The following is a 19,816-nucleotide window of genomic DNA, read 5'->3' on the forward strand; positions in this document are numbered from 1 at the left end:
TAGTCTGAACAAACAAACAAATAAACACGCAAGTTTAAAAGTTTGGGCGGGCAAGAGCCGGAGGCTCCAAGTCTGGTGGGGCGAAACGAACAGAAAGCGCATGTTAGCGACGTCCGAAATTTGAAGTTTCGAGTTAACAAGGAAGAGCGCAAGAAAGGCGCCATAGAGAAGGGACGGAGATTCAATGAATTCAAAAGAAAACTGTAGAAACGAGCTTCGTACTGCAATCCGGCAGCTCAGTGATCGTTGTCTCTACTCTGCTTCCAAATGGTACAGTTCCCATAGCCCTAAAATTTATCTCTCTCTCTTGGTGCTTCTGATCTTTATTTTATACTCAAATCTTGTTTGAACTGCTCAAGTGCTGGTTGATGTGCTTAATTTGGATCTGGGGTGTCGAGTTCTCTCGAAGTTTAGATGTTAGTGTTACATGGTTTCTGAGAAAGCGGCGGACCAGGTCGAATTGGTGACTTTGAATCGTGTCTTTGTTTAGTTGATGAATGCTCTACTTACACGCGATGTACTTTATGTATGATGAATTTTAAATTGCTGCGGTCGTAATTGATCGAGTTCAAGTTTTGGTATCTAGTTCTTAAACAATCTGCAAGCTCTTGTAACGATTAATCTCCTCCGTATATTGTAATATGGCTAAAAGATTTAATTGAAGTTTTGAGATTCCTTGCCTCTACAGGGCAGCAGAACAATTGGTGGGTATCGAGCAAGATCCAGCTAAGTTCACACCTTCAAACACCAGGTTTCAGCGTGGAAGTTCGAGTATTCGTCGGAGATTTCATACAAATGAGAGCTGTTCAACCCCTATTGCTGGCATATCTTATGTTTCTACTCCAGTGATGGAGGAGGATGAGGTTGTGGATGGTGATTTTTACCTTCTGGCCAAATCATACTTCGATTGCCGTGAGTACAAGAGGGCTGCTCATGTTCTTCGAGAGCAAAACGGAAAGAAATCTGTGTTCTTGCGGCAATATGCTCTTTATCTGGTCAGTTGATCCTTACCATCTATGATTTTTTAAAACTTTTTTAGTTGCTATGATATCCAACAGTTTTTTAATTCAGTTTACTAAAGAACTTAGAAATCAAGTGAAGGAATGTAAGTAGCTATAGCTTTCCAAAGAAAAATAGTAAAAGAAAGATATGTTACTCTCCTCTAATATCCTTCTGATTATATATGCTTGATCATGATCTGGATCATATCTATTCCAAGATTTTCATTTCTTTCCACTTTTTCCCTTATAAAGTCATGTTTTCAAGATTTCAATCAGCAACTGATCTTTCTCATGTTCTTGATCATGTTAGCTTAAGATCACGTGGAAATTATCGAGTTCTTCCCAATTTGAGTTTTTTTTTTTCTTTGTAGAAGAGCATTCTAAACCTGTCTGTGACTCATTGGACGTGTTCTTATTTTTCCATTGTCCAATGTCCATGAATTGTTAATAGTTAATAGTCATCAAGGAAAATGATGCATGAAACGTGAAAAGTGTCTCTGACAACCTTTTCTGTATAGATTCAGTATCATTTGTTTGCATTTGATTCATAGATGTGAGACTGTTGGGAGTGAGTCCCACGTGGGTTTATAAGTGAGGAATGCTATCTCCATTGATATGAGGCCTTTTGGGAAAGCCCAAAGCAAAGCCACGAGAGCGTATGTTCAAATACCATCGTGGAGAGTCGTGATTCCTAACTGACCACTTTGTAATAAGTTCCTCAAAAAGCTTATTTGGTGCAATGGTAGAAAAGAAAATTTGAGAATAATAGAAGGAAAACATAACATGTGAGATATGCCTTCTACACTAAACTATTTGCATACAATGCTTACTAATATCATTTGTTCAGTCCAGTGGCTCAATTCATGTATTTCATTGATAAAAATGAAGACCAGTTAGAATCACATTAGAACTCTCTTCAAAAAAAAATTGTAATAAACAGATTTCATCTATGTTCTTGGTTATTTTTCACCTCGACTTTGTGGTTCTCTTTCTCAAGCCAACAACTCACACTTTGCTTCGTGTAGGCCGGTGAAAAGCGAAAAGAAGAAGAGGTAGTAGAACTCGAGGGATCGTTGGGTAAGAGCGATGCTGTAAATCAAGAACTGGTTTCATTGGAAAGGGAGTTATCAACCCTCCGAAAAAAGGGCATGATCGACCCGTTTGGACTGTACTTGTATGGACTCGTGCTCAAACAAAAAGGCAGTGAAAATCTTGCTCGCACAGCTCTTATGGAGTCGGTGAACAGCTACCCTTGGAACTGGAGTGCATGGTTGGAGCTGCAATCCTTGTGCACTACAATTGACATATTGAACAGCCTTAATCTCAATAACCATTGGATGAAGGACTTCTTTCTTGCCTATGCTTACCAAGAACTCAGGATGCATAATGAATCCTTGGTAAAATATGAGAACTTACAAGCTACTTTTGGTTTTAGTAATTACATACAAGCTCAAGTTGCAAAAGCTCAATATAGCTTGAGGGAGTTTGATCAAGTTGAAGCAATATTTGAAGAACTTCTTAGGAACGATCCTTATCGGGTCGAAGACATGGATATGTATTCAAATGTCCTCTATGCAAAGGAATGCTTCTCTGCCTTGAGCTACCTTGCTCATAGAGTTTTCATGACAGATAAGTATAGACCTGAATCTTGCTGCATTATTGGAAATTACTATAGTTTGAAGGGGCAGCACGAGAAGTCAGTTGTATATTTTAGAAGGGCACTCAAATTAAACAAAAACTATTTATCTGCTTGGACTCTGATGGGACATGAATTTGTGGAGATGAAGAACATTCCTGCTGCCATTGATGCGTACCGACGAGCTGTGGATATAAATTCGTGTGATTATCGAGCTTGGTATGGGTTAGGGCAAGCTTATGAAATGATGGGCATGCCTTTCTATGCTCTACATTACTTCAAGAAATCTGTATTTTTGCAACCAAACGATTCTAGATTGTGGATTGCCATGGCTCAGTGTTACGAAAGCGAACAGTTACGAATGCTGGAGGAGGCAATCAAGTGTTACAGAAGGGCTGCAAGTTGTAATGATAGAGAAGCCATTGCCCTGCACCAGTTGGCTAAACTGCATTCTGAGTTGAGGCAGTCTGAAGAGGCAGCATTCTACTACAAAAAGGATTTAGAAAGAATGGAAGCTGAAGAGAGGGAAGGACCCAATATGGTTGAAGCTTTGCTTTTTCTTGCTACCTACTATAAAGCACAGAAGAAATTTGATGAAGCAGAAGTGTATTGTACACGCCTTCTGGATTACACTGGTCCGGTGAGTATTATTGGTTTTGTGTGTTTGAAGTTAAGTCTTTCATGGCCAACATGGAGTTTAAGTGTCACTTAACCACCATTGTCTTTTTGGTGCTGTCATTCATTGCAGGAGAAAGAAACGGCTAAGGATTTACTCAGAGGAATGAGGCTACCACAGTCTAGCTTTCCATCAATGGATGTTGAGCTCTTCCCTCCCTAAGTTTTCTCCATTGCAACACCTGATTTTCTAACCTACTTTTCCAATGTTCGGAAACGAATACGGGTCGGTCGATATCGAGCAATATATACTGACTGCTAAGTGTTTGGCCTAGAAATCTTCCTTTCTTTGAAGTTCCAACATCAAGGTTTGGCGTCTTCACTACATTCAATGTTTTTATTCAATTGTATTGCCCTTTCTCTCGCTCAGTCCACTCTAGGTTGGCTGTGCATTTTGAATTACCCAGTAGAAGGAGCATTTCTGTTGTATCTTTGTTCATTAATCCAAGTAGCCTGAATTTAGAAACCGTTCTAATTATTTCAAACCTTATTTTTTGTTATCATTTCAATGTGTAATAGAAGTACCCAATTTATGCACTTTGGGAAAGAATGGTGCAAAAGGTAACCATTAAGAATCTCTTCTCTAATCACACGTTTGAGTAGGATTGAACTATTGACATTCTAAATGGTAATACACATTTTACTATCGCACTTTTGATGACAGCGGACTTGCAATGGTGTGACATTCACTTCCCAACAAGTGAACTAAGCCAATTCGTTCTTGCGTCGCCTACGGCCAAGCAATGTATGTTCGAGCCTTTGGCCTCGGTTTAAGAGAAGGTTTTAGAAAACGAGGGCAAGAGAAATTTTTGAAAGAGTGTGTTATATATGCAAGCAAAAGAGTAATAAACAATATATAACATATATTGTAGTACATTTTGAGGCATTTCATGTAGGCCCAGACATGATATTTCTGAAACGTCATACTTCCTAGAAATACAAAGTAAAAACTACAACATGGAAAGACATAAAGGGTTAGTAAAACACTCCAACATGGAAAGACATAAAAGGTTAGTAAAACACTACAACATGGAAAGACAAATGGTTTGGTGGCGTGTCATAGGCATGTGGACATAAAGGGTTAGTAAAACACTACAGCATGGAAAGATAAATGGTGACACTAAGCTCAATCCATATAAATTTTGAGTTAGAAAAGTCCAACTCTAATCAATTGAATTATTGAATTATGAATGAATTAACCATCCATCTCTAATGGAAATGAAAGTATGGAGAATGACTACTAGATTGAGTTCATTCAGATATTCTAATTGATCAATTCCTTTCAAGTGATAACATCCAAGCTTGAAAATATACTTGCAATAAACATCTGTGTCATATGTCTTGATCACAAAGTTGAATTTCATTGAATCATCAAAAGCTTTCCTATTCCCACAAAAAGAATGTTCCACAAAAGACTCTGAAGCTCCAAACACATTTATAACTTGTAACATAGAATCGGTCAATTCACATATCCATTAACAAAGACCATTCGATGTGCATAGATGAAAATCAGAATTTCATAATTTTGGTTCAGAACAGTTTATTTCATCAAGCCACTGTTTCTAAAGTTTTCTCAGATAAACAAATAAAAGCAAATTCAAGAACAGCATGGTGTTTACAGCCACCAACTAATCAAATTCGAAACTATATCCAAACTTATGTGTAGTTCTTATTCATGTAGGATCTTAGTTTCGACTTGGGTCTGTGAAGAAGTTGTTGATTGACGGCATAATTTCTGGTGACTTGTTGCGCACGAATTTCCTCAGGAAATGCTCGGTATACTTCTCTCCCTCAGCAAAGTTATCCAGGACTCCAGCGGCTCTATTCTCCTTGGTCACTCTGATTTTCATTGGATCACAAACGACTAACTAATCAGGTTATAAAACTCTTGATTAAGAATAAAAAGATGGTCTGTTTATATCCCATTTCATTGAAAGCCAATTACTTCCTTTTTCACTAGGGCACACAGACAATCCATGAAAGATAGAAACAAATAAGAAGTATAGGGGGAATGAATTGTTGAATTCAATTTGCAGATCTTGTCAGTTTCAGTTTTCCTCGTTAGGGAATTGAATCTAATTTCATAACAATTTACACCTTGACATATCTTCTTGGTCATGCCTACTGTCTAAGTTGCAGAAAAATGCTAAAAGAAAAACCTAACATTCTTTAGATTTATGCCGCAGCAATCACAAAGGGAAAAAAAAAAAAAAAATCCTCTTTCATCCGGTTAAATCCATTTCAGTACTACTTCATACATTTTTATACATGCATCATAATCTGACAAATTCCTCCTATTCAAACTAATCGCAGGAATAGAAAAGAAGCAAAGGTAGGTTTATTTTCAAAACTTCTTATTATTCATCCTCGAATCCAGTATCGTCATATACCGTGAGAATATGCAGATTAAACCACAAAAAACAATTGGAGAGTTAAAAATAGGGAAAACGCGGAGAGACCTGACTTCAGGATTGATGCAGATGTTACGGACTAACTGAAACCCGCAGATTCCGACGGCCACTCCTACCGCCGCGAAAAGTGGGTAAACCTAAAAAGGAATTCAGATGATTAGACGACAAGGAAACGAACATCAATCAATAACAACACAGGATCGGAGAATAACCAGATGGCAGATCTGAGTGATACCTCAGGTCTCAGCCATCGATTAACGGTGGAAGGAGCCATTGACGAATCTCGGGGGAGGAAGCGGATCGAGGAGACTAAGACGCTACTGAGTCGGAGAGTTGTGGGGGCAAAGGAGATGAGACTTTAGGGATTATATATTATATATACTTTTTATAAAATTTCATTTTTCTATAAAATTAGACCGGAAGCTAATTAGCTGTTAAGGTGCGGCTTTTTACCGGCCAATTAGAAGTTGACACGTGGAAAAATGCTCGAATTTCGCTACGGGTTCTTAGGGTAACTTCCTTAGATTTTTCTACGGATTACCAAATTTTCCGGTTTATATTCTTTGAACAAAAATGTGAAAAATAATGAATATATATGAGTTTAAATTAATGAACAAAAATAATTTAAATTAATGAAAATAATGAACAAAAATTGATTGTTGAAGATGATTTATTTATTTCTTTAGAAGACCGGGTTAATATTTTTTAGGTAATTTTTTCTCTTTGGCTAAACAACCTGACTAATATAAAACCGTGTTATCTAGCAATAGCTTATTTGCCTCTATCTATAGGTGTTCGCTGGCTGTGTCAAGCGTCAAACATAGAAGAAATTGGAACGACGTTTGGACCGTCCAGTCTTATCTTTCTCAAGGAATCACCGACTCTAAAAGTAATAACCTAATCCAGACCTCCCATTTTTAGTAAGTTGTTGAGCTTTCATTGAAAACAAAAAAAAAAAAAAAATATTCAACATAAAAAAGTAACTGATATAAAGTCACTACTAGAACTAATATCATCTATTTGCTAACACGAGCATATCACAACCGACACAAAGTAGATACTCTCGAGCAAAAGTTACAGGATGAACTAAAAAAATTCATCTTTTTAAACTTACTACAAAAAGTACACTTTTCCAACGTTGGATACGGGCAGACTTGATACTGATGTTCTGGGTGTCTGTAATTATCAGGAGCCAAAGACCCATTGCGAGTGAAGAAATTGGTGAATCAAGATGGCCATTGCAGTTCCTTGGTGTAGTTCTTACCGACTATCATCATCAGCAATTGGCAATACATTTTTGATGCAGTTTAGGAACCTTTACGAGCACGGTCACGCCAAGAACCTTGTTGTTTTGCAATTATCTAATATTGAGGTTTCAAAAGATAGGCCTGGTTATCATGCTCCCATTCAACACCCAAAAAGTCATCAAAAATAAAGGAGAAAAAAATGCAGAAATACCTTCTCACTCAATAGATTTGTTGCCACACCGCCATCACATGATTCCTTCGACTTTTCGTTCTCCAGCTCGACCTCGTTATCGGTTGTACTTAATAGTTGTCCCACTGGTGCTCCAAACATCGCCTCGTCGTGAGCAGCTTTGATTTGCTCTTCTTTTCTAGCCTAACATAACAATAAATGAATTCCGCCCATAATATGTGAGACAGTCAAACAAGTAAAGAGATCGGTAGCAGCATAAGGTAAGGCACAACCTCAATAGCGGAGAATCGAAAGCTTTGTCCAATATGCTTTACTAATGTTGCATCATCTTCTGCAGCTGTAGGTAGCATGAACACATATAAGGACATCCAGTTTACTCAATAATCTAAGAATGCTCATCCTAGGCCATTAACAGCCAAATTACTAGAGAAGTAAGATCAGCTAGCGATAATGAAACCTACAAGTTACCACTTAACAAGGTGCTGTGGGTGAATTTAGGTGGCACACCCAAACGATACTAGGAGACTTTTTAAGGCAAAAAGTTCTCAAGTAGGCCTCGTGGAAGCTTGGTTAGATATTCCCATGGTTAGGAAGGTTGGTAAACATACTATGCTAGACTAGAGCCAAAGACAAAGGTTGGACGGTGGTGGTTTTATGAAGCTATTTCTTGGTCCACAAAGAAACTTTGGTAGGGCTCTTCAGATAAAGATCTTTTGAAGGATAATGATCAACGGGGCTATATTATGGGTCACCAACACCGAGTTAGAAAGTAACAAAGAAACATTTAAGGGTGCGTAATGCTGGTCTTTTGGACCTCTAGATAGTTTACTCTCTGTAAAAGGAAAATGTAATTACTATTATTATTGATATCTATATCAAATAGAGACCTTTTGGTTACTCCTTAGGTTGGTTCTTAAACCCTTTATGTTAATTTTATATACAAGGAAAGGTTTATAGTTCAAAGAGAATCCTCAATAAACAATTCAATCAATTGAAACTAGAAGTCCATTACAAACTTCAAATAAGTTGAAACGTAAAAGTGGAAAATGCCCAGTTCAACATTTTGTAAAAAGAAAATGCCACCTCAAAATTCCGTAGAAAAAGAGCCCCATGAAATTCCAGGAATGTTCATCCCACCTGAAGATCTTTTATGAGTAATAAATACTTACACCCCTGCTCTTTTTTTCTTCTTAAAAACTCGAAATCCTCAAGCAAGGGTGAGAACAACAATAGCATACAAAGAAACTATTAGCACGTTCGAAGTATGATAAAAAATAAACCTAAAACCAAGGGGATTATAGAACTACAATAACTCCGACGGCCCATAGTACAAAACTAAGTTAAATAAAAATAAAAAATGAAAAATGAAAAAAATGAAGAACATCTACACAGGAAGAGTAATTAATCAATTTATTTAATTCTACAAGTATGAATTGACACAAATTTACCCAGTAGAAAAGTAAAAATGCATGTCGCAGTTGGTATACGGTCAGCAATTCACAATTGAGATAATACCAATTTTAATATTCAGAACAAAAAGTGCTTGAAGTTACAAAAGGATAATATATGATAATTATTCAAAACCATTAGGTTTGGTTCACAAATCATTATTGATTCAAAGAAGAAATTAGAAGACCAGTTGTAAAACCCCATTTGATAATCATTAATCATTTTGATTTTAGTTTTCTGTTTTCGAAATTTATGCATGTTTCCTCCTAATTTTCCTATTATAGTTTTTTCTCTTAAAGTAACATTTGAATTTCTAGTCAAATTTTAAAAATATATACAAGTTTTTAAAACGAACTTTTAGTTTTTGTATATAGTCTGGTTTTTTTAAAAAAATAGTAGAAAATGGATATCAAAACATAGAAACTTATAGCTTAATAATCAAAATTCAAAAACCAAAAATCAAATGGTATCAAATAGGACTTAAAATTTTTACCTTCAATTTCTTCATCATCAAGTGGAGCATCCTTATCAAACTCGAACCTTTCCCAACCTGGGCCTGTGCCTTTTGTATCATCCAATCTAGCTGTATTTTGAATATGAAGAGTTAGATTCAACATTTATCAGATGACTCTTTTTTTTTTCTTTTTTTTGGTGTGTGCTAAAGTCCCCATGACAATTGGAAAGGAGGAAGAACGTGTAATTGGAAATTAATCCATACTTAGGAATTTCAAATCAGAGAGTAAAAAGCTTCAGCTAAATTTAGATTATAGATCGACTTCTTATATAAAGAACATGTAGCTCCCAGTACGACGTAGTAAAACGAAGTAGTATTTATCAATCGAAAAGTTACCAGTTTCAGCAAGTTGTAGTTTCATCTTTGCTTTGACTCTTTCAGCTGGAGACTGGAGGCCAACAAAAGAAAGCTTTACACCAATTTCCAATTAAGAGAATAGAACAGCAGAATTGTGCAGAGAGAAGACATAGGTGGGGAGGCAAAAGTAATAATCTCACGTTTCAGGTCAATTCACTATGCCAGTACCTTGGCACTTGTCTATTGTAAGGAGGTTTATTCTTTGTTTTTATGCAATACAACTAAAAAACCTACCATCAGGTGGAAACCGACATTTTATAGTACAAATTAACTTCGAATAATAATTGCAAATTACACACTCAAATTAGCCAATTTGGACTCTCTTCCTAGCTTCCCCTCAAGGTTTTAAAACGCGTTTGCTAGGCAGAGGTTTCCACACCCTTATAAAGAATGTTTCGTTCCCTTCCAACCGATGTGGGATCTCACAATCCACCCCTTTTGGGGCCTAGCTGCTGGCACACCTGCCCGGTGTCCACCCCCCTTCAGGGCTAGCGTCCTCGCTGGCACACCGTCCGATGTCTGGCTCTAAACCATTTGTAGCAGCCCAAGCCCACCGCTAATAAATATTGTCCTCCTTGGACTTTCCCTCAAAGTTTTTAAAATACATCTGCCAGAGAGAGGTCTCCATACCATTATAAAGAATGTTTTGTTCCTTTCTCCAATCAACGTGGGATCTCACATAACAATTCAAACGGCAAGTTTGTCGATGTAAGGACACCTCCATTTCCTTTGGAAAGTTGGTGTGTTCAACAACCCAGGTTTATACTGGCATAATCACATCGAAAGGCAATATGAAAAAATGATGACAGAAACCATCATGGGTACCTTGTGATTGTAGGAATCGCTTAGAAGAATATAGAAATGTTATTTCAAACTCTTGGTTGCTTATACACAAACATACAATGTGAGCAATCAAAGGGCGTGGAAAATTATATAACAGTAAAATGATGCCGAAACCAATGACAAACTGAAGAGAAACAGCACTTAGATTTAAAGATATGCATGATGAAAAACAGAAATATGCATTCAAATTGATTCAATTGCGAAAAATGGAAGATGAAAGCCTGCAAAGTACGAAGCATACCATCTTGTCATATCCTTCGATTAATCTTGAATAATCAACACTTTCAGTCTTCCTTCTATCAACTTTATGGTCTTTCTGTTTTTCCCCTCCCTTACTTCTATTGTCGTCCGATCTCTTCCTCTCTCGCGACGAGCTTCTACTCCGTCGACGACGTCTGTCCCTGTCTGAATCACTCCTCTCCCTACCCTTATCCCTATGCTTATCCCCGTACCTATCTCGGCTTCTACTTCGCCGCCTTGAATGTCTCTCCCTATCTCTACTCGTACTCCGCCTCCTCGAATGCGAATGTCTCTCCCTCTCTTTACTCAAAGACCTTCGTCTAGGGCTCGATTTCCGACGATCTCTCTCCAAAGCCCTAGGGCCTCTCTCATCCACATCGGGAGAGCTTGGTTTCTTCTTCTTGAGCTTGTTCTGAATGGCCTCGAGCTGCGCTTGCTTTTCAAACTCGGAGGCCTTGGAAGGGCTTGAGGCTTTAACAAAAGAACTGAGAAAGGACGACGACGAAGGCAGAGCGGATCCCTTGGACGCGGAGACCACATCAGTATTGGAGTCGGAGGAGGAAAAACCAAGGCCTCGTTTGAACCTTGCCGCTCCTTCTCCTTTACGAGTGAGCTCCTCGTAGTACGCCGCCGCTTTCGATTCCTCCATTTCAGCTCTAAATTCGGTTTCTGCGCTTGACGATGTGAAACGCTACAGAATTGGGAGCAGTAACCAGTGCGAATAAGACTGAATGACGATCGACGAAACTGGTCGGAGACCGTCAAGTCGTTGTTCCATTTCCGACGCAGCTTTACTCCTTAATCTGATTTCAGTTCATGGCCCATTCGACTTGGTCGAAATTAATTGGTAAAAGTCCAATAAGGAATTGGATCCTGCAATTCACGTTTGCAGAGCATGAGGAGATATTTAACATTTTCATTTTATTTATTTTTACAATTTATAAACTTAATTTTAAATTTTAAATTTTCTGAAATAAATTTGTGGGTTTTTAAAAAATGTCAAATAAGCCAATTATTTATTAAATAGATACAAATCTCAAAATTTAAAAACTAAATTTAAAAGTTAACCAATATGACTTAATTTTATTCGGATGATATATTATCGAGACATATACCCATAAAAGATACCAAAGGTTCAAAATCATTCACCCGTGCACATAGTATCGATTAGTAGATGTTATTTTTACTAAGATTACTTGCTTGGTTTGATAATGTTGTAGCTATAATACGAATGTGTTCGATAAATTTTAAACTTAAACATAAAAAATACTACTTATAATTAATTTTAAATTATATTTCTAGTATAATATGTGTGAAAATTCTAATTAATTAATGAAATGTAAGACAACAAATTGAATGCCTAAAAAGTGAAATCCTAACAAAACTCATGAATATATATATATATATATTATGTAGATAATAATTAAAATGTTGTAGTTGATATATTCTACAACAAAACCAGAAAATATAGAACACAAGAACTCTTCATCAATTTAGCAGTCTTAAAAGGGTCCGACGTCAATCTTATATCATTCTTTTTATCCCAACATGTGAGCCGTGAGGTGGTCATTTGAACCTCTGACCTCTTGAACAAAAGCACATGTTTTATATGTTGTACCCGTTTGAGCTAAGTTCAAGTTGACGATAAGAAATGGGCAAGGGGCAGGAAAGAATAAAAGATCCAATGATAAACAACAATAAGAAAGAACACCTACAAGATGCATAAGTAGGCACTTAAAGCAATTCCCATTAGAAAAGTTGCTGAAAATTTATGAAACATGCTCTTCATCACCATACCCAATTTATGCTAAACATCCAAACAGAAAGTGTTCCTGCTCTTCCCAAGAAAGATGAGGTATAAAGTGAAGCATTCAAACCAATTTAGAACCTGATCATACAAAATTTGTAGATGAATGCAGATATCCCGTGGCTCGAAAATTCAATTTATGTAGCCTCGTCATTGGTATTGTCGTCGATGATTTTCTGCAGAAAAAGAAGCCACACCCCTCTTAGTGTTTCAAGAGGTATCATGAAGCAAATATTGTGAAGAACTTCTAATATTGAATATGCTAAACAGAATGATGGTTAAGAGGCATGCGTTCAGCCTTTAGCTAGTCCTAGAGAGGAATACAATCCACAAGAACATGAAATCCAGCTCTTATGTTATTACCAGAAATCCAGCTCTTATGTTATTACCAGAAATCCTCAAATTAGCACAAAATTTCAGAGTAAGGTAACTAGAAAATTTGATCAAGTCCTAAACTTTGAATGATTTACTCATCACAAACTAATAGTTGTTATCCCCATATGAAGAAGGTTAGAGTTATAGTGAATACTAAAATTCATAAGCATATATCACAGCAATGCAAACTCAATTGGACAACCTCAAGAGCTGTAACTAACACAACCCCAAGGAAACTGAGGGAGAACAAGATCATTTCCATTGTTCAAGTATTTGATTATGCTGATTAGCTACGCCCTGCACATAGATGAGAACGATTCCAACAATTCCTCAATGTCGAAATTCAGTCCCAATTACTAACACGCGATAAATTGACCATGAACCAAAAACTAAACGAAATTAGGGTTGATAAAAGAAAGTGTGGAATTATGAGTAATAAGCTATATGCAAGGGCTTGGATCAAAAGATACATGAAGGAAAGGAGAAGGATAATACGGATTGAGCTTTGTGCCAAGACAATCCTCTGTAGACGTTGACTGAGAAGGTAGCAGTGAGGTAAATGGTGGCGACACCTAGACCGGCGGTAAAGGCTTTGAACGCCCAATCGCCCACTTTACTCGCTGCTCCCATTTTCACCGATTCCTCGACGTTTCTCCGATCTCCGATCTCCGCCGTTCGAACTTTCAGCTAAGCTTTGATCGTCACCGACCTCAGTGCTCACGAAAACTGAGTTCTACGAGCTCGATTTGCTTAGAAATGCGAAGAACCCTTATTCCCAAACGAAGGGTTTCATTCGGTCTTCTTTATTTTATTATTTTAATTTAAATTACAATTTTATTTGAGTTTCATACTTTTTTTTACTTTCATAATTTTAAAATTAGACCGTAATTTTGAAGAAATAAATCAATTAATCCTTTTTATATTATAATTATTATTCAATATTGGCAAAATCGTCGTTAAAACTGTTTAAAGTTTAAATCGGATATGTTTAAGAAGTCATTTGACTTATTTGATTTTTTTTTTAACTCCAGAGACTAAATTTATAATTTAACGAAAAAGAAAACCAGTCAATTCAAATATAAAATTTTAATTCTAAGTAAATTTAAGAATTTATTAGACATCATTGAATTTAAATTTTAAGAAATAAATCACGATCAACTTTATCCTCTTTTTTTTTTCTATAATTAACCTTTAATCAACACTTCAAAATTATCAAACACTTCAAAACTATCGTTGAGACTCAAAATACTCAAAATAGTGCGATTAGTAGTTAGTAATCCAACCCTAGTTAGTAATCCAAACCTAAAACCAGGTTCTCTTCCTTAGTCTACCAAAACTAGACAGATAGAAGGACTCCCCGCAGCTACAGGCCTCAAAGGATATGATTCTATCCAGGTTCTCTTCCTTAGTCTACCAAAGCGAGACAGATAGATGGACTACTTCCCCGCAGCTAAGGGCCTCGAAGGATATGATTCTATCAACTAGCAAGGCGATAGGCCATCATTTCTACTAATATCTTATATTCAAATAAAACAGAATCGAAGTATTAGTAGTGAGAGACTTAGCTACATCCGCACACAAAAGGAATGTGGTTCTGGTTGAGGCTTTCTTTCCTTTATTAGTAGGGGGGACGTTCGTTGAGGAGTAGATTGAGAAAAATCAAGCATTCAACTTTTCAAACAATATGAATATTTCATCCCTCCTGCAAGACTGAAAAGTGTGAAATCCCATTGATTAAGGAGGAGAACGAAACATCTTTTTTAATAAAGACGTAGAGATCTCTCCCTACCAAATGCATTTTAAAAACTTTGAAGGGAAGCCGAAAGAGGAAGTCCAAAAAGGATAATATTTGTTAGTGGTGGGCTTGGACGATCACAATAAGATGAATCAAAACACCAGGAAATGGACCTGCAGGGAATCACCTACAACGGGATTTCATCCAAAAGTTGAAAGCTTTGGCATTTAGCTTCAACCACAGTTCTTTTCAAGGCAACCAACCCAGTTGGAATTTAGAATCTATCTTGAAATCTTATAACAGCAGCACGAATCTAGTAGACGTCATATAAGTGTAAGGTAAGGCACGAGGAACGACTCGGGAAACAAGTACTACAGAGAAGTAAATACCATGTGAACATTGGAATATAATTAAGTAAGCTTTCACAAGGGAAAGAAAAATGCCAAGATTCAAGCTTTTAATATAGTAATGAAGGGAAGAATATAAAGATTACATAAAAAACATTCATAAGTTAGTGCACATACAGCAGCAGCACCCATATGGTACTGGCTCATGGCCTGTGGTACTTGCTTGGAAAACCACTTCACTTGCCCATTCAGCGTTCTCTTTTTTGTTGCAGCTGATTTTATTTCTCGAGCAACAATTATGAATTGCAGGGCAGCCAGAGTTCTATTACCGCCACTTCTTCTCAGACAAAGATATGAGCTGCAGAAACACAATTTTCAGGAGGACATTAGTAAATAAGGTAGCTTTGATATACATATATAGATATATATAATTGGAGTTCTTCATAGAATCTGAAGTTGAACTGATATCTTATAAATGATTTAATGGACTACTATGTAACACCCCAAGCCCACCGCTAGCTGATATTGTTTGCTTTGGTCATTATATATTGCTGTCAATCTCACGGTTTTAAACTCTCCTACTAGGAGAGGTTTCCATACCCTTATAAGGAATGTTTTGTTCCCCTCTCCAACCAATGTGGGATCTCACCCTTTACGTTGACAAACAGAAGAGAATTCAAATATTCAGGAAACGCAAGGCTATCAGAGTCAAGAAACATGTCTAAACTCTTATAAGAGGTTTCTCAATGCTTTGGGCTGTCAGATCCTCGAAGTGTAGATTTAACAAGAGTAAGGTTTTCGAAAGAAGGGGCGGTATCCAAACGTCATCATTGCATATTAAGGATTCAATATCAAATCAACAAGAACGATAACCATACGCTGGAATCATAACTAATGAAGAAATAATTTGAACGGAAGGGATAAAATTATGAAACAACAAGCATAAAATTTAATCCTGAGAAATGGGCATAGAGGCAAGTAGAGTAGCAAAGTAAATTTCGCAGACATTGATTATCCAGATATTTTGAAACAAATCAGAAGGGCATACCATCATGATAAAGTAGATAGAAAACTAACCTGCCGAGCAACCTGTGCTAATCGCCGGTTATCCCGAGATGATTCGGTCATTAAGCTAAACTTGTCTGATTCCGACGATACACTTTGTTTATCCTTCATTCTTTTCTTTGATATGCTTTCATCAATAGATGATTTACCATCGGGGCTGCTCAAAGATTCCTTCTTTCGCTTTCTTCGGAATGTATACATGAGAACTTTATTATTAGAATGTTGACTAGGAATCTCATCAACTACGTCGGAGTCTTTCACGTCCGACTTAACTGATGACTCCTTAACTGGATCAACGTCTAATTTATAAGCAGAAGCCTCCAAATTCTCCCCACATAAACTTTCCTGGCTAGTGAAGTTCGATTTACCTACAGCTGCTGTGTCGTAGTCTGTCACGTTCCTAATAGGACAATTATTTATTACTGCATCACCTCCCTCACTGTCGTCGGGACAACCCGAAGGTGTTGACATTTCATTAATTTCAGACAGTACAGGGGTAGCGAGCAAAATTAAACCATTCTGACTATCAATTTCATTTTGTGACAGACATTTCCCGGTATCATCGTTATCCACTGAAGGACTTTCTGAGCAGTGAAGATCAGGCGAGTTGCATTGTTTAGCAATGTCATCAAAAATGGGTAAAGTTTTCTTTTTGTTGTATCTAGTAGCTCGTTTTCTTTTTCGACGGAGGGATTTAATGATTGGAACTTGAGTATCCCTACTTAATAGCTTAGGCAATGTCTTGATCTCATTAGAATTCTTCCTTTCTCCACAGATATTATCAGCCTTGGTAATGTTTGTTTTACACATCAGTTTACCCTCTTCTTCACCCATATTGCATACCCTATTCTTGACATCTTCAGCTTGTCCAGTCGAACAGACTTTTCCATCGAACAATTTTCTTTCGAATGCACGTACTCTCTGAGTGCAGCCATTTCTGTAAAGCTCGGGTTCTTTGTTTCTCATCACCATGGAGGTAAAATCCCCATGAACTTGGCCATTATCCATGTGCAACTCATTCTTACTTTCAGGCCAACTGTCGTCACGGCATGTCCCATTTAAAGTTGAACTTATGTTACAAGGTGCAATCCTCTCATGTGAGTTTGGCAAGTCCCCTCGAGATGCAATGTTACCAGCCAAGTTTTGCTCATCTAGGGGCTCTACGTTTTTGTTCCTGACATGTTCCAATTCATCTTGAACGTCCTGCAACTGAGCTCTAAGTTCCCTCACTATGTCCTCAGCTTCCTCAAGCTGGGCTTCGAGCTCTTCGATCTTTCTCTTTTGGTTTAAAGACACCGTTTCCGCCTCACTGGCCTGAAAAATGGAATATTTCAGCTCCACGGTTATTCACAAAACATAGATAAGTATCAGAAGGAACTGAAGTTTCCTTCTTTGGTTACGCTGAGAAAGATACAACAGTTAAGAACTCCATTCAAATACTATTAGACCGAACTAACAATGAATCGATCGGGGCTATATCAGTTAGGCTTTTAATTGTGCATGCCTCCGCTCTAAAGGTGAAAATGATTGGAATAAGACCATGAGCATTAAAGCGTTAACCTTGTAAACTCCACAAGGAGAAAACAGTTAGTTCTTGTGACATAAATCAAAGAGGATTTTGGACAAATGAACACAAACATTCAGTCCAAATTCCTATTAAAAATTTAAATGACTGTTCATGAAATCATTAATTCATGAGCAAAACATTGAATCAACTTTTGCAACTGCCGACTTAAATTGTTTACTACGCAATAGTTGATTTAAGCAACGAACAGCCAGCAAACAGCAACAACTGGTTGAATGCCTGATTAAAAAATGGCAACAATTGATGCAAACAATAGGATGCTTTGAGCATTATGCATGAACAACATCCATTATCCAACATTAAAGATTACCAACTAGCGTAAAGATCGAAAATTTTCATCTCAAAACGGTTAACAACAACCCAGTACAGATGAAAATCACCAAGCCATCCGCATAAGAACGTGATCGGAAGAACACAAAACAATTTTAAACAAGAAATGGGCAAACAAAAAAACAAAGAGAAGAATCAACCCCATTTAAGCTAATAAAGCATAATACCTTAGAATCCAGCATTTGCTTAAGTCTAAGCAGTATCCGAAACGCCTCATCTTTAGAAGTGGACAGCTCCTGCTGAAACCGAATAGCGTTCCTTTCGGAAACCATGATACGCGCCGCCGCCTCTTTCGCCGTATTAAGGATTATATCGGCGTAGGCCTTCTTCAGGGCCGTCAATTTCTGAAAATAAACAAAAACCATTACAAAATCAAACGAAACACACCGCCGACAACCTACTAGAGGGCGGTAAAACAAACTTCAATAAGATCAAAATCATCCGCTCTTACACATTCCCCCAAAAAGCCACAAATCCCAGCAAAGAGAAACCCAAAATAAAAAGGGGAAACAAACAACGAACAAAGAGCGGCGATTAAAAGGAAAATTACCTCAGAGTCTTCCATTATCAGTGAGGTATGGAGTCCTTTCTTTGCTGGTTTTTGGACGGAGTTGTGAAGAAAGAAGAAAAGAGAGAGAATAAGAGGGGAGGTTTGTTCTGTTTCCCCCCCTTGCTTTAACATCAGCTGTCTGTTACGAACTGAAAGGCCAAAGTCCAACCCTAATTACCATAATACCCCCCAACTCTCATGTAATTACACCACCCACTCCTTCAATGGCTAACCGTAACAACGCCGGTGTTTATTTCGCCTTTGGATTTACTTTTCTCTCCCCGCCGTATCAGCTCGCGCCATGCCAGTGGTCCCATACAGTAGAATGCTGACGTGGACGTATTCCGCCTGATAGATAGACACGCGTTTTAATGCATGTTGGGGGTTGAATCACAGTGCCGTCTGATTAAGACCTGGACGGTTGTGATTTCGAGTCTACCGTGTGTAGCGAATACAATATCAAATCCTTTTTCAAAATTACACTTAAATGTAAAAAAAAAGAAAATATATTAAAAACTTATAATTCTATAAAATTTTTAAAATTATAGAAATATTTTTTTATCTTTTATTTAATAAATATAAAATTAAAATTTGTGCCTAATTGGATTTAAGTTCATATTTTGTATTTAAGTAATTTGGTGTGGTTACCTAATTTTAAACGACATGTCGTTGATCCTCGTGCGACGAGACGTTGACCATCGATCCACTGGATTGGCACAACATAGCTATGGAACATGCTTAGGTGGTGATTGGTTGGTCTGTTGGGACCGAAGACACGTCATAAATTCATGCTGTCATGCCCATGTTTATTTCAAAGAAAGGGGATAAAATATATTCTTAAAATAATAAAATAAAATATTTATAGATGTTTTAGATTTTAATTTAACATACTAGAGAAACGAAAATGGCAAAATTGAATTTAATTAAATTGTAACAGCTATTTTCAAATCCTTGTCTAAATTTGGGACATAAGTATTAGATATGGTATTGAAGTGTAACCTTTTTATAGTAGGATGCCGTTTGATGACGAATAACGGCAAAAGTTGGTGGACACGTAGTTCTCGAATCTATGAGGGGTGCTTTGATCTTAACGCTTTGATTACTATTGGGCAGGCGGCCACGGGTCATAATGCACTCTTCAGACAACAAATCTACTTTAAAGTTGACTGGTTCGCTTGACCAATCATCAGAATGTGTACGAGATACTATAGGGCCCATCTCCCAATTGTGTATCAATTATGGGTAAAGTAGTCTGTGCCGATTGACTGGAATCAATCATCAACGATATATTACAAAATAACTATATATATATTAGTAAGATGTATTTAATTTATATTTTAAAAAATTAAGTTGGCCCATCATAAAATAATTTATATATTGTCTAGAAAACATTCCGAGATTATTATAATTAAAATAAAAAAACAATAAAAACAAAGTTAGTTAAAGAAATAAAAAAGTA

General features: G+C 37.1%; 4 protein-coding genes and 1 long non-coding RNA gene across 5 annotated transcripts; 1 reads left to right on the forward strand and 4 right to left on the reverse strand.

Annotated features, from left to right (window-relative positions):
• The first annotated feature begins 64 nt into the window (after positions 1-64).
• On the forward strand, positions 65-3,877 carry LOC111431629 (anaphase-promoting complex subunit 8). Its single transcript, XM_023068323.1, has 4 exons — positions 65-270; positions 689-995; positions 2,027-3,277; positions 3,386-3,877. The coding sequence occupies exons 1-4, from the start codon at positions 185-187 to the stop codon at positions 3,473-3,475; spliced, it is 1,734 nt and encodes a 577-aa protein (XP_022924091.1). The 5' UTR covers positions 65-184; the 3' UTR covers positions 3,476-3,877.
• Positions 3,878-4,787: 910 nt separating this feature from the next.
• Positions 4,788-6,098, reverse strand: LOC111431708. Its single transcript, XM_023068419.1, has 3 exons — positions 5,959-6,098; positions 5,772-5,860; positions 4,788-5,151 (listed from the first exon to the last, which is right to left on the reverse strand). Exons 1-3 carry the CDS (start codon positions 5,995-5,997, stop codon positions 4,998-5,000), a joined length of 282 nt encoding a protein of 93 aa, XP_022924187.1. The 5' UTR covers positions 5,998-6,098; the 3' UTR covers positions 4,788-4,997.
• A 590-nt stretch (positions 6,099-6,688) lies between these two features.
• On the reverse strand, positions 6,689-11,444 carry LOC111431674 (serine/threonine-protein kinase fray2). Its single transcript, XM_023068381.1, has 6 exons — positions 10,565-11,444; positions 9,460-9,511; positions 9,103-9,192; positions 7,433-7,497; positions 7,182-7,343; positions 6,689-7,084 (listed from the first exon to the last, which is right to left on the reverse strand). Exons 1-6 carry the CDS (start codon positions 11,210-11,212, stop codon positions 7,031-7,033), a joined length of 1,071 nt encoding a protein of 356 aa, XP_022924149.1. The 5' UTR covers positions 11,213-11,444; the 3' UTR covers positions 6,689-7,030.
• A 789-nt stretch (positions 11,445-12,233) lies between these two features.
• Positions 12,234-13,564, reverse strand: LOC111431297. The gene is made up of 2 exons (XR_002708467.1): positions 13,241-13,564; positions 12,234-12,546 (listed from the first exon to the last, which is right to left on the reverse strand). It is a non-coding gene; the product is annotated as an uncharacterized LOC111431297 (long non-coding RNA).
• Positions 13,565-14,852: 1,288 nt separating this feature from the next.
• Positions 14,853-18,493, reverse strand: LOC111431711. The gene is made up of 4 exons (XM_023068422.1): positions 18,358-18,493; positions 17,975-18,151; positions 15,905-17,206; positions 14,853-15,185 (listed from the first exon to the last, which is right to left on the reverse strand). The coding sequence occupies exons 1-4, from the start codon at positions 18,487-18,489 to the stop codon at positions 15,153-15,155; spliced, it is 1,644 nt and encodes a 547-aa protein (XP_022924190.1). The 5' UTR covers positions 18,490-18,493; the 3' UTR covers positions 14,853-15,152.
• Between the last annotated feature and the right edge of the window lie 1,323 nt (positions 18,494-19,816).

The sequence above is a fragment of the Cucurbita moschata genome, unplaced genomic scaffold (genome assembly GCF_002738365.1).
Source record: "Cucurbita moschata cultivar Rifu unplaced genomic scaffold, Cmos_1.0 Cmo_Scf00036, whole genome shotgun sequence".
Taxonomy (NCBI): domain Eukaryota; kingdom Viridiplantae; phylum Streptophyta; class Magnoliopsida; order Cucurbitales; family Cucurbitaceae; genus Cucurbita; species Cucurbita moschata.